The sequence below is a fragment of the Archocentrus centrarchus genome, chromosome 20 (assembly GCF_007364275.1).
Source record: "Archocentrus centrarchus isolate MPI-CPG fArcCen1 chromosome 20, fArcCen1, whole genome shotgun sequence".
In the NCBI taxonomy this organism is placed as follows: Eukaryota; Metazoa; Chordata; class Actinopteri; order Cichliformes; family Cichlidae; genus Archocentrus; species Archocentrus centrarchus.
Genome location: NC_044365.1, coordinates 23,621,522 through 23,638,735, shown reverse-complemented (window position 1 = coordinate 23,638,735; position 17,214 = coordinate 23,621,522). Strand labels below are relative to the sequence as shown.

The 17,214-nt window shown below is 42.4% G+C and overlaps 1 protein-coding gene across 2 annotated transcripts in view; it reads right to left on the bottom strand.

The window, feature by feature from the left end:
• The window catches only part of ptprn2 (protein tyrosine phosphatase receptor type N2), a 171,711-nt gene that overhangs the window by 83,945 nt on the left and 70,552 nt on the right, over positions 1-17,214 (bottom strand). For both annotated transcript variants that reach the window (XM_030756189.1, XM_030756188.1), the window contains exon 10: positions 17,120-17,199. In XM_030756189.1, coding sequence (XP_030612049.1) covers positions 17,120-17,199 — 80 coding nt within the window. The remainder of the gene's footprint in view (positions 1-17,119; positions 17,200-17,214) is intronic.

The following is a 17,214-nucleotide window of genomic DNA, read 5'->3' as shown; positions in this document are numbered from 1 at the left end:
GTGCAGCATATATATGGCCATCTCCCTTTGTTTTGTACCATCTCTTTGTGGTTTCAAGCACTTTAAGTGTCATCTGCTGCCTCTTTGATACACATATACAGTCTGGTTAGTCCATTAACAGCCACATGCAACAGCAACGATTTATGTTACTTCGGTACACTCAGATTCTACACGGACCATTTTTGCAACTCACTCTTGATTCAGTTTTGAATCTTCTAGAGCTTATTTAGGGCACACTGAGTGAGGGTGAAAAGCAGACATGGTTAAATCTGTCAGAACGACTGATGGCAAAAATGCAATAATTGATAAACATATCATTTTCTGGATATTTTCTAAACAAATAATTGCTTATTTGGAGTTGAGTAGCACAAAATAATCAATACCAATTACCTCTTTAGCAGATTTTGATTTGCACCTACTCGTCTTTTCAGTCAGCTTAGTCATATTTTCCCTTTTTTCCTGCCTCCCTTTTTGAGGCAGGAAGGAAACGACGAAAGAAATAAGGTAAAGTTTACTTATTTGTTTCAGTTCAGCTTTATTGGCAATAAACATAGTCCACAATGTAGAAATTATTATTCTAACCAGGGGGATGTTGGTGATCAAAAACTGATTAAAACACAGTGAAAAGTAAAGCCACTGTGTGCACCATTGTTTGCTATTTTATTTTAGCATATTACAAATAAGTCTGATAGTGATGACAAGTTTTTAAAGAAGGAGCTTGTGGCTCGACAGCACTTTTGAAAATTACATGAAGAAGCTGAATCTTTAATGTCCATCTCACAGTTAAAAAGAGTATGTATACGATGGCAAAATATTTTGCCAGTAAAGACACTGTTTACTTTTTGAACATTGTAAGTCAACTAACAAGAAAAAAATTGTCAAATAATTTGTCAAATATTTGTGAATATTCTTTATTTTCTTTATTTGTTGATATCATAGCAAAAATGATTGCTTTAGTTTGCTTGAAGAATGAGTTTGAATCCAAATTACTTAAAGTTTACCTATTAGTCTCATTTCCATTTTCATTTTCATTCTTGGGTTCTTTTAGAGTCATTGTGCTTGACTTTCAGATTGAAAATACTGCTTATTTATCTTATGCTGGGACTTGGTGCAGCACCTCAGTTTATCCACTGTCTGAAACAAGTTGTTTTAGTTCCCCTCCTTTAATGGTTCAGTCACACTAGAGTAAAAACAGGATGACTTCCTTCTTGCAACTAGGAAAAGTAGGTGGTTGCCCAGTAATTGCTTTGAAATTTTTTTGCTGTCAGAGACTGATTGCAAGTAGTTGCGGTGACCAGCTGCCCAGAAGTTGAGAGTGTTGCATGATCAACCTCTGGGTGACTACCTTCAACTGTACGGAGATTACACAGGACGCCTCCTGGGAGGGAACCTGCCCCTCCTCACAGTGATTGCAGTCGAACTCAGACTCACTCCAATCACTCTGCAAGCACACAAGACAGATTGGTTAAGGTTTCCAAATAATTGTCGTCTAATTTATAAATTAAGACAGATTGCTAACATGTTGCCATCAATCTGAGTCAGTCTGTGCTGGTGAGTGCAACTCATCTGTGATATGTCACTTTGCAATAGGAGACTTAGCTAGTTGCCAACCTTTGTATTTTGGTTATACTCCTATGTAAAGGCAAGTCTGACCTTCGCCTATTTCCTTTTGCTGTTAAATTGTTGTCCTGCAGCAATGATGTCACTATTTTAGCAGAAATTTCTGAATTCCTATTTCAAAACTATAAAGTTCTGGCTGCACTCTGAATATAAATTATTAGTGTAGATTTCTGTTTAATGTGAAATTCTGTGGATGTAGACAACAACAGAATTACGATTTTCACTGATTTATCACAATTAATAGCTGTATTATCACAAACATGACCCCATTCAATCGCAAACTCATAGCATACTGACTACGTCTTATAGCCCTTTTATCGCTGTTGTGATGCACCAAAGTTGCTTTGAAGATAGCAACTAACTGCGAGTAGTCACAGACCTGGTCTCTGTCTTCAAAGCAACCAAAGTCAGCGAGGTTGCAAGTTCATTTCACACAGTGGCAGTAAGGTTTGAACAGCAGGTGGGCGAGATGTGCCTGTGTGCCTGAGATGACCAAAATAGGAATAGATCTTCTCTATGACATCACTCAGATTCAAGAGCAGAAAAAACAGTCTGAAAGCAGTCTGAGGCCTGAGTATTTGCTTTTTTACTTTTACATAAACTGACCTCATTTTTTGAATCTTTGGCCATATTTATATACGACAGATAATATTGAAAATTATAATAGGTCCACTTTAAGAGGACAGCAGTATTGAAACATCATGATCTATCCTTCCCAAACCCTTAATCGCAACACTGATCAATACTTTCCTTTTGCTACCTGATAGCCATCACTCAACTGAGATATAAGATATGCTTTATACCAAAAACATTCTTTATATAAATATATAATCATTAATATTTTAAGGTAATTTCAAAAATTTTCCCCCAGCATTCCAAGGGGGGCAAAGGTCACACTATGAGAACCCCTGGTTTAGATGACAAACAGGGACATACTGTAAAGGCTACAAGTAAAGTTTTCTCTGAGTCAAATATTCATAACTGCACGATGGGAGTGACTAAAAAACTAAAATACTTTTATTTAATTATGGTTCATAGCGGGAGCTGGAAAGAAGCTCATTTCTGTAGCTGTTTGTGTCTGCTGAATCATAAAGTGGTATCCATCGAGTATACAGACTGCTGTGCGTACAACAAACACAATGCATGAGTACCTGCTGTTCTTGACATTAGGGCCGTCAGCACACGGACTCTCTCATGGAGTAGCATTTACTGCGGGCAGGCATGGAAGATGAAGGGATGAGGGAATATAGAGATGCGGGTGGAGAGGTCGAGATGAAGCAAAGGGAGAATAAAAGTGTTGCTGGTGGCAGGACTGAAGAGGAGGCTGGATTTTCTGCTCAACATGGTGCTTAAACCCACAGCACTGAAAGTATACCCACCATCTATATGGCCAGACTGCCTGTGTGCCTGTAGATTATAGAGTAGTGGCAAAACCTCTACATCTCTACTGGGTTTAGGTGGTATTTTTCTGGTGTTTGTGAACAACACTGATGGAAAAGATACTGCACTGAAAATTATGTCCCTTTCACTTTGGCACAATCTGTTTAGACAGAAGATTGTGACAGCTAATCGTCTTTACAACTTTGTGGCAAAACAAGCCATTTTGTCAGTTCATAAAACATGGAGCTAGTGAGCCATTCTGTTATTATGTTCACCACCATGTGTGAGAAAATGTGCTGTTGCCAGCCATCCTGCGTGGCTCAGCTGGAAATTAGATCACGGAAAAGTACTTGGTTAAATAAAAAAATTGCATCATCAACTCTGGCTGAAATCCAAATGAGATCAATTATAAAATTTGGTGTCACTTAATAGCAATAACCTGCAAACTGGAACACGCAAATACTCAAATAAAACACCATATTGATCAGCTGAAATGACAGCTTGTCTTATGCATGCAGACTTTGGTGCAAATTTAAACAAGAGGACCAATAACAAACAGTGCTAAAATTGGAGCACAGACTGGCAAATTAATAGAGCCTGTGTGCATGTAGGGATAGCCTCTTGTAAGCCATCCCACTTTAGATGCTGCTGCACACAAATGTCTTCTGACCACTGTTGTTTGCAACGATGACAAAAGAAGGCATTCCTAGGCAGTGGAAAGATACAGAGCAACAAAATGAATGTTACACCTTACTTAAAAACTAGATGAAAATGTTGGATAGTAACTACATTTGCATTAACTTTGGAATTTAATTACACAAATCATTTATATAACTAGATTCCCCATCCATCTATCCATTTTGTGCTTCTTATTCAGCTCCAGGTCTGAGGGGCAGCATCGTAAGCTCAGATGCCCAGACCTCCCTCTCTTCAATCACCTCCTTCAGCTCTTATGGGGGGACAGCAAATTGGCTGAGACATTATCTCTCCAGTAAGTCCTGGGTCTTCCCAGGGACTTCTCCCAGATGGACATGCCTGAACCAGGATTGGTTTATTTCATGTCTGCCCAATAGGTCTTTTCAGTAAAGACTGGCGATGTCTCATATTCTTGTGCTCCTCTCTTGAGGTGTCCCCCAGGGGTCTATCTTGGGTCCAGTTTTATTTACAATCTATGGGGTACTCTAGCAAGATTTCCAATGCTATGCAGATGATACACAACTCTATGTCCTGTTAAAACCTGGCATTAATATCTAGCTCGCAAATTAGGTCTTGTCTGGAAAAAAACATTCCCAAACTGAATGACTCTAAAACTAACATTATTACACCTTCCTGTCCCAGTACTAGCAACATTACTGATTTTTCTTCTAGTCTGGGCTTTGTATCAAAAAATGTCTGCAAAGAGGCCCGCACCTTAGGGGTAATCTTTGATTCTGACCTCTTGTTTGATACACAGGTGTCTAAAGTCATGCAGCCCTGTTTCTTACAGCTTAGACAGATCAAAAATCTGCTCATTCCTGAGTATGATTTAGAAAAGGTCAACCATGCTGTCATTTCTTCCAGACTTAATTACTGTAATGCACTTTACTCAGGCATCAGTTATCATAACATACATACACTACAATTAATTCAAAATGCTGCTAACAGGCTTTTAACAAATAGCACCACATTACACCACCCCTTGTAGGCCCCCAAAAAATTTCTTTCATATTGTGTCATGAACATTCATCAGCTGAGAATCTCCCACAGACTCTGGATTTTCTACCAGTGCAAAAAACATTAGGGCAACTAGAGCTGTATGGTTAAACTTTGCTTTTACATACAGACAGGAAAAAATGAGAGGGATTGGAGAAAAGAGCAAAGTTTTTAAGAGTGAGTTGTGAAACTTGTGTAACTTGATTCCAACTATCAGCTGTACTTTTCCTCGTCCTCTTGCCTGTTAGGCACAAAAATTTGCTGATTTCCAATGTGGCAAATTTTTGCTTTGCATGTGGTGTGAATGCACCATTAGGTTTACCTAGCACTGAACATTAAGTATAGCTGAGAGTGATGGAAATGATGTGGTCAGTTTGCAGATTTTAATTTTTTCACACAAATTATGTTTTTGACTTCCTGGTTCTGTATGGAAAACTTTGGGATCACCAAAATTATTACAATTCATCTTACACCACCCTGCATCGTGAAATCTAACGCCTGCTCTTTTCTAATTGGCTCTCATCGTAGCCGGGGACTTTAACAGTGCAAACTTGAAAAAGGTGATACCGGAATTGATTCAACACATCGACTGCCCCACCAGAGGAGAGAGGACCCTAGACCACTGCTACTCTGCATTCAAAGATGGCTACAAAGCAAAGCCTCTTCCGCCTTTTGGGAAGTCTGACCACACCGCTGTCCTTCTCATGCCGAAATACAAACAACGGCTCAGGCAGGAACCCCCTGCTGTGAGAGAAGTGACACGGTGGTCTGATCAAACAGAGGCCGCTCTGCAGGGTGCGTTGGATTCAACCGACTGGGACATGTTTCGCAGCAGCGCGGGCGGAGACATCGAGGAGTTTACGGAAACTGTTGTGGGATTTATTGGGAAAGTTGTTGAAGACACTTCACTTAGGAGGACCATCAGGACTTTTCCCAACCAGAAGCCGTGGGTGGATAAATCTGTCCGCGACGCCCTGAGGTCCCGCACCGTTGCCTACAACTCCGGCCTCGCCTCTGGGAACATGGAGGACTACAAGGTTGCATCATACAACGTCCGCAGAGCGGTGAAAGAGGCTAAACATCGCTACGGCCGCAGACTGGAACAGCAACTACAACAGTCTGACTCCAGGGGACTGTGGCAGGGACTACGCACCATCACGGACTACAAAGCACCACACACACACCCGGTGAGTGCCGACGCTTCTCTGGCTGATGAACTCAACATCTTCTTTGCGCGCTTTGAGTCGGGAAGCCGACAGCCCGCTGCGCTCCCGGCCGGAGGGGCGGAGACACTCACTGTGACGGAGCGCGACGTGAGGAGGGCGTTTAGACGTGTAAACACCAGGAAAGCGGCTGGACCAGACGGTATTAGTGGACGTGTCCTTAAGACCTGCGCTGACCAGCTGGCACCTGTGTTTACACTGATATTCAACCTCTCACTGAAACTGTGTGTGATTCCCACCTGCTTTAAAAAGTCCATCATAGTCCCTGTCCCAAAGAAACCACACCCCAGCAGCCCCAATGACTTCAGGCCCATAGCACTCACCTCTGTGGTGATGAAGTGTTTTGAGAGACTCATCAAGACATTCATCACCTCCTCACTGCCCACCACCCTCGACCCACTACAGTTTGCATACCGGCCAGACAGATCCACAGATGACGCCATATCCTTCCTCCTCCACAAGACCCTTTCACACATAGACACTGGTAAGGGGAACTATGTGAGAGTGCTGTTTGTAGATTACAGCTCAGCATTCAACACCATAGTTCCCTCCAGGCTGGTCTCTAAGCTGCTGGACCTGGGCCTGGGCCCATTCCTGTGCAGGTGGGTTCACAGCTTCCTGACCAGCAGACCACAGGTGGTACGAGTGGGTCACCTCACCTCATCCTCCCTCACCCTCAACACTGGATCCCCCCAAGGCTGTGTGCTCAGCCCTCTGCTGTACTCACTGTACACCCATGACTGCGAGGCCACGTCAGAGTCCAACGTCATCATCAAGTTTGCTGACGACACTGCTGTTGTGGGACTAATCTCTCACAATGAGGAGACAGCCTACAGGAGAGAGGTCTCCCGCCTGGAGAACTGGTGCCAGGAGAACCACCTCTTGCTCAACATCAGCAAAACGAAGGAACTGATCGTGGACTTCAGCAGGAAGCAGCAGAGGGACTACCATCCACTTGTCATCAGTGGTGCTGAGGTGGAAAGAGTGGACACTTTCAAATACCTGGGAGTGACCATCTCACAGGACCTGTCCTGGACTCATCACATAAACATCACTGTGAAGAAGGCCAGACAGCGTCTCTACCTCCTCAGGCGGCTGAGAGACTTCAAGCTCCCACTCAAGGTGCTCAGGAACTTTTACACCTGCACCATCGAGAGCATCATGCGTGGGAGCATCACCACCTGGATGGGAAACTGCACCAAGCAGGACTTCATGGCCCTAAAAAGGGTGGTTCGTTCAGCTGAACGGACCATCAGAACCACCCTCCCCAACCTGCAGGACATTTACACCAAGCAGTGCAGGCTGAGGGCCATGAAGATCCTAAAACAGCCCAGCCACCCCGGACACTCTCTCTTCTCCCTGCTCCCATCAGGCCGGCGTTACCGCTGCCTGAGGGCTAAGACTGAAAGGTTGAAGAAGAGTTTTTACCCACAAGCCATCCGTCTGCTCAACTCTGAGCCCTAACTGGACCATTATTGCACAATGTAAATATTATAATTTATAAAAGAGTGTATAGTGTATAGTATATAGAGTATAGTGTATAGTGTGAATTACTTTTTTTAATTTTTATTCTTCTTATTTATATGTGTGTGTATATATGGTTGCAGGTACAAAATACATTTCACTGTGCATTGTACTGTGTATAACTGTGCATGTGACAAATAAACACTATCTTATCTATCTTATCTTAATTGTGGGCTGCCAATTTCAAAAATAATATTGTTCTATAACATTTTTTCACAAGTGGCGACTGTAAGCATGATCCAGACATATAAACAGCATCAAAACATCACAGATTTTATGAAAAGGGTATACTTTGTTTATTTTGATAAGAATTTGGGTGACCAAGGCAAGGCACGGGCACCTCATTCAGTTTGCTGGGTGTGTGTTGAAAACCTCTGGGAATGGACATGGGAAAGAGAAAAAGTCTGGAGTTTTGGTATTCTAATGGTACAGATGAAGTCAGAAAATTAATTTGTTTATTGCTTCTTCTGTTTAGTTGATATTTCTAGATACAGTTCCAAAACTAAATCACCTCTCAGTTACCTAACTTGCCATCAACAATGAGACCCCCTACCACATTCAGAAGAAATACCACCTCCCATTTTTACTGGCTCAGTTGATGAGAGAGAAAAGAATCTGATGATGTTTTGTTTCCAGAACATTCTAGTGACAAGGACTCTGAAGATCCATCTTCTAATAGCTCATCTGTCCCCCAGGTATGCACTCAGCCACTGGTAAATGATTTAGCATGCGATATGGCTCTGCCAAAGGAAGCAGCTGAGTTGTGTGGGTCTAGACTCAGTGAGGAAAAACCTCCTGGCTCCAGGAACCAAATTTTCTTTTTATAGGCATCATGAGAAGGATCTTATTCCATTCTTTGAAATGGATGATGACTTTGTCTATTGTGTTGCAATGGTGCAATGGGTTGTGAGTACAATGCAGAAGAGTGGACAGCTCAAAAGCCAGCCTAAAATGCGTCCTACTGCATATTGGCAATTACTTCGCATCCATGCCAATTGGTCATTCTGTCCAGTTAAAAGAAACCTATGAAAATATGCAAATTGTGTTGGAGATGCTGAAATACAATGAACACAATAGACTATATGTGAAAAAAATGGATTTGCATTTTGTGACAAAACTGTATGTGACTGAATATTTTTATTGGTGTTTTTAACTTAGCATCATTGAATCAAGTAATATTAATTATTTTCAGGAAAACAGCAGAAATTTTATTTTTTGATACAGGGCAGTGTTATAGATGGCAAGAGATTAGGGTTAATCATCCAGGAGTCTATGCAACTCCACCTTTTTAGCCTGGTTCCCATGATGCACTGAGTGTTTCTTTTTCATTCACCTCTTTTCACTCTCTGTGTGTTTATACACCACTCTGCATTTAATCATGAGTTATTATTAATCTCTGACTGTCTTCCATGGCTTGTGTTTTATCCTGTCTTCCTCCCCTAACCAGTAGCAGATGACTGCCCCTCATTGAGCCTGGTTCTGCTGGAGGTTTCTTCCTGTTAACCAAGATGGTGGATGCATTAGTGATGTAAGTTGATGTTATCCTAATTTATTTAATCCTTTCAGCACCTTGACAGTGATGAGATTTAGTTTGAAATAATTGTAATAATTTGTCCTTATTTTTATATAAAAAAACACCATCCATCCATCCATCCATCCATTAATCTGTGTTGAGCAAATGTATGTTGTTTAATGGTGTATATATATTGCCTTCTTGTTATGTGAGGGTCACATATCAAGCAGTTTGTTACTGCATTATAGCATATAAAAGACAAAGGTAGGCCAAAGCAGAAAGATGAAATATGTTTTGTTTGTTTTTTGTCTGGTTTATATAGATTTGTGTGGATTGATATTTTTCAAGACTAACGACTGTCAGTTTAAAGTAAAACTGTCACTTTCCAGAAACAAATACAAACACATACGAATGAAAGGTATTGCTTATGGGTTTAGATCAGTTGGATTTTTGTCCATTCATACTTTAAGACAGACAATATGTTGATTCCGTCTAAAAATGCTAAGTGCTGATAATGCGCCTTAATGCCTCAATGTCATGCCTTGACACATTTCACATTTAAGCATATCGCTGTATCTCTTTCTTGATCCATGTCCATTTCCCAATTCAAAGCTTTGCTTCCCACCACTGAAACAATGCATATTCAATTTTTGTTTACAAACTCGGGGTCTCTGCGGGTGTCTGAGAAAGGTTGCTCCGTCGTTCCAATTTGCGTTGTGTTTCACCCCCTACTCATTAATCTCCCTCCATTCGCTGATAGCTTCGTTTCGTCCACTAGAAATCGCTTTCAATTATTCATGCCTATTTTCCACAAATACCTTGGAGATGGAATTAGCAAACAAACAATGCTAGGCGACACTAATCCTCGTCTACAGCAAAGATCCTTTAATGCACTGGAGATCAGGCCGGCTGTTGACAGGCACCTGTTACTGTCTTCAGCTGCTTCGCAACAGCAATGTTGACACAGTAAATATGTTTACAGGAGCAGCACAGCCCTGACCCTACCCTAAAGGTGCAGGGATAATGCCGAGGCAAAGGAGAGAAGAATAACTAAGAGAGGGAGAGCATGCAGAAAGGACAGGAGAACGACTGACAAGGATAAACAGGATAAAGGCAAGTGTAAGACTCGGCCCGATTCATTGGCTGGAACACTCTCAGGTCCTCAACACAACAGAAAATGTTTCTACATGACACCTTTTTTGTATGAGAAGAGCACAAAAGTCAGTGATGATGAAAGCTCACTCTGTGGACCAGGGACATGGATAAAAACTAGATGTTTCAAACCGATTTACAGACACCAGAATGCCCTGACAGAGCATTTGTAAAAGCTGTCTTTGACAATTTGAGATTTCGTTTTTTTTTTTTTTTTTTTTGTTACTGGAGGCACTTGAGGCAGCAGGAAAATAAGAAAAAAAAAAAAGAGGATAAAGCATCATGACCTTGGAATTAAAAAGACATTTAACACCCTCGTAGAGAAAGAAAGTTTCCACTAAAACAAAACAAAAATATTTAGCAGCTTACTGTGAGTCACACAACTCTGGTTATCTAGCACCCTGAAGCTAGCAGACACACATGCGCACACACAAGCGCTGTGTGGAGTGAATAAATTTCGGTTTACCTACTGCAACAGACAGCGGCCGTTTCAGAGATCAACAATGCATAAACGTTAAGACAGAAAAGTGAGATATGCCATATCGAATGAGCATCACTGTAGATTTATGTTTGTATGTGTGTGTGTGTGTATATGTGTGTGTGTGCCCTCTAGTAGACAGGGAGATGATGCAAGGGAGCCTGGAAAGGTACTACTGAGACTGAAAGAAGATAGCGAGAGTGACGGTTTAGACGACTGAGAGCTGGGCTTGTAGCTGAATGACACACACACACACACACACACACACACACACACACACACACACACACACACTTTCTCACACACACATGCACAGAGCCAGGGGCAATGCAGGAGAAGAGACTGAGGAAGACTTTGATCACCGAACTGAGCACATTCAAGCACTCAACCAGAGAGGGCAGCCAGTCATGAGGAGGAGAGAAGAGAGTGCCCAAGGAGGGAGGGAGGGAGGGAAAGAGGGAAGAAGAGGGTAGGGTGGGGGAAGAGAGGAATCAGGTTGTTTTCTGACCTCTACGCTCATTGATACAGATGTTAAGGCATGAACACACAGACAATCAGACATCCGACATGGATGCTGTCAAGCAAAAAAACAAACAAAAAAAAAAAAAAACAGCTTTTCTTGACGTATTTCTTGATAGTGGAAACCCATGCTGACAAAACTAATTTCATTGCAGCCGTGTGTGCCCGGACACGAGCATACCAAAGTGGTGGAAACATTCAGAAAATTTAATTCACACTTATTTCTTTAGCCTCTGGTGGCTTGCTGACTTCTGAATGGTAAATATTACAATATCAAGCAGAGACCAGATACACAAACGTGTCGCACTGGAATCCCTGCGGCTTATATTACCTTTACTAGCAGCGTATGACCAAGAAAACAGGCGGCTATAGCACTACACATCCGTCCTGCACGCCTGAGATGCAGGTGGATAAACCATTGTGCTGTTTGCGAAGAGAGCAGGTAATTATCGCTGGCATTTTGACAAGTGTTTGCCAGAGTGAAGGTCAACTCTGTCTGCGTGGGAGATCTATGCTAATCTGCTCAGCTGGAAAAGACTACCACTCACCACTCAAATGGTAGCTAGCACTATTATGCAGCCACAGCTACTATGTTTTCACTTCAGAGTTGTCTGCAAGGGTGTGTGTGTGTGTGTGTGTGTGTGCGTGCGTGCGTGCATGCATGTATGTAGAGAAGAGTGTGTGTGTGTATGTGCCTGCAAGCAAAGAAGAGAGATGAAGAGAGAAAAGACAGACGGAATCAGACAGGAAGACAGACAATTGGAGTGAGACAGGGACTCAGTTAAATTTAGACTGGATCTCTTATGGTTTTAGAACAAACACCAGACAGTGCGGTTCATTTCATATCTGCCCACAACGTGTAAAAAGCTCTTTCTTTTAAGGCAAATGTCTCCATTTCCATCCAAATGAAGACAGAAAACTGAAAGAAGAAAATTCAAACTAGCGTATGTTTCCACTCACTGCCCTTTTTTTTTGTGTGGAAAAATGGAGTTGGATGCATGAAAAATAAACAGCTGGGTGCTTTTTCTTCCAGTAGGATGTCATTAAAATATTGCAGAAGAAGGAAGCGCAATGAGATGGCATAACTGAAAACACATCAGGCGAATCTCAAACAGTGGAAAACAGTGATAAAATTATGCCACATTCTATTTGTTTCACATATTAATCTGAATGTTTTCTGCTCCACACAGAAAACATCTGATGCTATTTTTCTAATAACCATTTCTGAAAACATAGAAGGGGCTGCTCATAATATAGCCTATGGGGGAATTATGAGCTGAATCTGCAGCTCTTCCTGGTTTTTATGGCGCTTCACAGTGAGATTCCGCTCTTTCTTTAGCTGTTGGGCTCCTAGAGAATCGTTTTCATCTGCAGAAGCCAGCTGTATTCAGTAAAAAATAGCAACTAAAAACAACTGTACACTATCTGCTCGCCCCTGGCAGCCTTTTGCTTCTGAACAAAGTCGAGAATTAGGCCCCTGAAGAGTCTTGCTATTTTCCTCAGGAGACGGTAGAGACCAAAATCAGAGCAAAAAGACTGTTGGACTTTCATCAGGCAGACTGATCATAATGTCAGCATGACAACTGTTTATTATACCAGCATACATGACAATAATGTGTTTACAACTAGTCTTCTCTGACATTAAAAGCACATGCTTATCATTTATTCATTGGGCCTACTTCTGTTTTCAAACTTTTCTGCCTCATCAAAGAGCAAAAGCTTTGTGTGTGTGTGTGTGTGTGTGTGTGGGTGGGTGGGGGGAGTAGCAATCCAGTTTTTCTCCTGGTAAAATCCTTGGGAATTTTCTCACCATCATCTTCTGTCTGATTCACCACCAACCTCCATTCTTACATGTGAGTGAAAGTGAGTGTGTGTGTGTGACAGAAGTGGAGGCAGAAACACGGCTGAAGACATTGTCTATGTCCACATCTCTGCGTGTCTCCCTCGGGTGACAGCCGTGTGTCAGGGTCTCTGCTCTCTGCTCCAGATGGCCCAGCAAGTTGCTCCCGGGGTCCCCAGACTCTCAGCGCTCATTGACCAAGGCCGGGGTTCTCACGGCCTGGGGGCCTACGGACTCATTGCTTCTGCCTGGCCTCTGGGGCCTTTGAGGCCTCTGAGGGGCTCCAAGGGGCTCTGGGGTCACCCAGCCGTGACAGCGAAGACAATAGGAGTGTCCTCACCCTGCTCCCACCCACCACCTACAGCCTCTCTCAGCACACAGTCACACACCCTGGTGTTTGGCCTGGACATCCTCGATCTGGCATCAGTTTTCATACGGTGCCACCTGATCAATACAATACTTTACGGTGCAGATGTGATGACTGTGTTGCAAATATGCATCAAAACACACCTTTATCATCATTTTAAAAAATAATAACATGACATAATTGTAGATGCTTTCTAAAACACCCTTACAACACATAAATACACCTCCTCGCTGTGAAGAGCACAAACATGTAAGTGGATCAAATCCATCACCAGCTACAACACATTGCTTTGCAGTGAGCAAAAGCAGTTCTGACAGATCTATTTCCCACTGACTGAAGGTGATTTACATGTTTAGAAATCACTGAGAGGAAGCAAGAAGGCAAAAGAAAGTGGAGTTCTGAACAACACATCTCAACACTGGTTTTAACAGCTTGGCTGCCACTTCATCAAATATTGAATAAATCATTTTCTTGGCACAGTATGAACACAGCTGCAAAAAAAAAAAAAACGGAAAAAAAAGAACAAAATCACACACACCAACATGCACACGTCCTGCACACACACACGAACACGGACACACAGAATGCCTTGTAGTTTTGATAAAGCAGCAGCTTTCTCTTTTGTTTTGCAGCCGAGCAGGGATTAGGCAGTGCGGGCCTTTGTCCTGCGGTTTTCCAGTTGAGCAGAACACAAGAGCCTCTACCTCCACTAATACAGTCAGACCTCCCAGCAGGCCTTTCACCGCACAGCCGCTAAGAACCTGCTGCCTAAAAGATGCCTTTCAATGAGTTATCAAATCTCCTCTATACTGTCCATGCCTTTCAACCAAGTCTCTTTGTCTATTCTTTTCAATGGAGCATTGAACACATCAAATAGAACTGATGGGCAGATAGATGGACAGCAGAATGTAGTAGAGCCATATTAACCTCTTTCAGACACTGCTGAGTACAGTAAAGGTACTCGGCAGGTTTAACATATAACAAGCCTGACTCTGAGTACTTGCTACAGACATTTTACCATTTTTTGGCACACGGGACACTAAACTATTTACTTGTTAATAAAAAAAATAAGGAAAGGATTTATTGACAGAGGCAATGATAACTTGTTGCAGCCCTGCCAGAAAGTAAGCAATACTCAGAACAGCACTGAGACAATAACTTAGTCAACCAGAATATTAATCACAAGTCATTTTCAAAGCAAACATTGTGAACATTTAATCAAGCTTCTGAAATATCTGCATCTTTTTTTTCTGTTTGTTTTATTGCTCTAACGTCTTTATTGCTCTTCTAATATGAGCATTCACTCTCAGAACATGTGAGTCGCATTTTTAACCCCCTCCCCCCTTGTTTGTTTGTTGTTGACATTTTTATGGACCAAGCTCTTAACTGAATAATCAATAATGGAAATATAGTAACTGTTATTCGAAAACCTCAAAATCAGCCTACAATATAAGTAGCACTGACACAATCAGATGTTGGCCGACAGGAAAATTAAATGCTAACAGTGTGTCTTAATACAAAATATCAAAAGTAGTGTGTAAAACTGCCATTTAGTCAACAGTGAAATTGAAGAGAAATGATTCTGATTGCCACTGAAGTCATTTACCCAGAGCAATCTCGAACATATATTTTTTTCAGCTCCACAATTGTAAAGATTTGCTTCTTTTTCTATGATTTTAGAGTGAAAATCTTCTGGTTACAGGGGTACATTTAAAAGAGTGTCCTGCCATCATCAGTTGCAGCTCCTAATAAATACAATTATATTGAGGAAAATTCACTTACAGTACATTTACAGGCATCTCTTTTTGCCCTCATGTTGATGGTAAATGACTGATTAGACCTGTTTAATGGTTATTGATCAGCTTCAAAGAAGGATGCTTTTATTAAATTTTCCGCATCATTCTTTGGTTTTCTAGTTTCAGCTTTTGCTGTGAAGCTCGCTGTGGAGGCGCTCAGCAGCAGGTTGGGCACAGAGTACAGCAGGGGTTTTGATGAGTTCATTAGGAGGCCACGTCATTTATGCAGAGTCACACATAAGGCAAAGGTCAGCCAGGATTACCCAGGTGGCCACCGCATGTGGGTGTCAGTTTGATTTTTAGACTGCACTTTAACCATGCTGTTGCTCCACAACCTGGTAACCACTTTGAAATCACCGCGCCTTTGCCATACTGCATTGAATTCTGTGTCACGCATGCTTATTTGGAGCTGGGTAACAGCTAGAAAGCGACAGTTTGTGCATGCACTTCAGATTGTTTTTAATATCAGGAGGATATTAAAAGCATGGATGGATGGCTGGAGGAGAGTGGGAAGTCCACTCCACTTCACACTGTGGTGGAAACAGAGGGTGGGCAACAAGGTAGGAGGGGGCACAGGGAATAAAGCTCTGGTAGGATTTAATCTAAGGTCAGTGGGGGGACACACGAAGCTCCACAAAGAGTGGATCCAACCGCTCTGCTATCTCTAAGTGCCATTTCTATACTTTTTTATACATTTCAGAGCTGCAACTCATCGGTCTGCTGGGATAAATGCATCCAAAGAAAAGTAGTTTGATAAGCTCCTTCTGTTCACTTTCACAAATTCCTATTCAGGTGGGCTGTATTCATAATTCATTAACATGGGTCAGGCTCATGATCATGTTGACTTAACATTTGGTCTGACATTTCAGCCCTGCTCACGCCTGTCATTAGCTCTCCCCACACGCTACCTCATCAAAGTCAGTCACACAAGCGAGGGATTGGGGTGGGGGGTAGGTGGCAAGGAGATGAAGAAGGATACAAGAAAAAATACAAGACAATACAGCGTAATAATGATACCTCGTGCATACGACGCCTGCAATATTTGTTCATTTTGATCGTTTTGTTAAACAAACATTGCAAAAGTGGGACGACGGCACAGGATAAAGATAGACACACATCGTAATCCAGCAAACACACGCACACACGCACACAAAAAAAACACACCCTTAAACCCAACGAACCGAAGCTCAGCCCCCGGCTCAGCCTTTCTTGCAGTAAATCTGTATCATCAGCCATCATCCAGCACTTCCCTAATGGGAAACGAGTTGGTGCCAAAAAAAATGTCGCTGCGCAGAAAAACTGGAGCAGCAACACATTTCTGCCAATAACAACACCACCATGTTGATTCCAGTGGGGTGATATTGGATGATATTGACTGTTGGGAGTATTGCTGTGCTTCTCAAAGTCATTTCCGACCAAAGCAAGGACATCAACACACATCCAACACACACGCGTGTGCGCACACACACTCTAACACCAACGCCAGGCTAATCGGAGAGCAGACATCGAACAGAAGAGTGGAGGCAGCGCATACTGACAACCTCCTTTCTGTGGGTGACAGCTCTCCATCAGTCTACATCAAACAAGTGCATACATGCAGGCACACTCGCACACAAGTATACACTCTGTCTGTTTCAACCTGTCACCAAATAAACTGTGTTGTGTACTGTATATGAGTGTGTGCACGTATGTGTGTGTGTGTGTGTGTGTGTGTGTGTGTGTGTGTGTGTGCAGAAACAGTAGGTGTGCATGCTGAGCTCATCATCTCTGTAACTGATGGTCATCTGTCATCACACGGTGTTGATAATCTTCTTAGGGACGGGGGTTTGTCTGAACAAGATGAACACCAGCCTGTCTACTGTATCAGGAGAAACTAATCTGTGCTCTCATTTACTGAAGCCCAGACGGTGACAGAGTGGTCCAACTGGTAAAAATTAGATGAATCGCAGTGAAGGTTGTCAATGGGATCATTGTGTGACGGCAACATATGAGCAAATACAGACCGCTGCTCTTACCTGCAACTTGAACTAGATCTGCAGTGGTGAAGTTCTTGGGGTTTGGGCCAACTCTGAACGTCAGCGCAGGACCCAGGATGCTGGAGATAAACAGC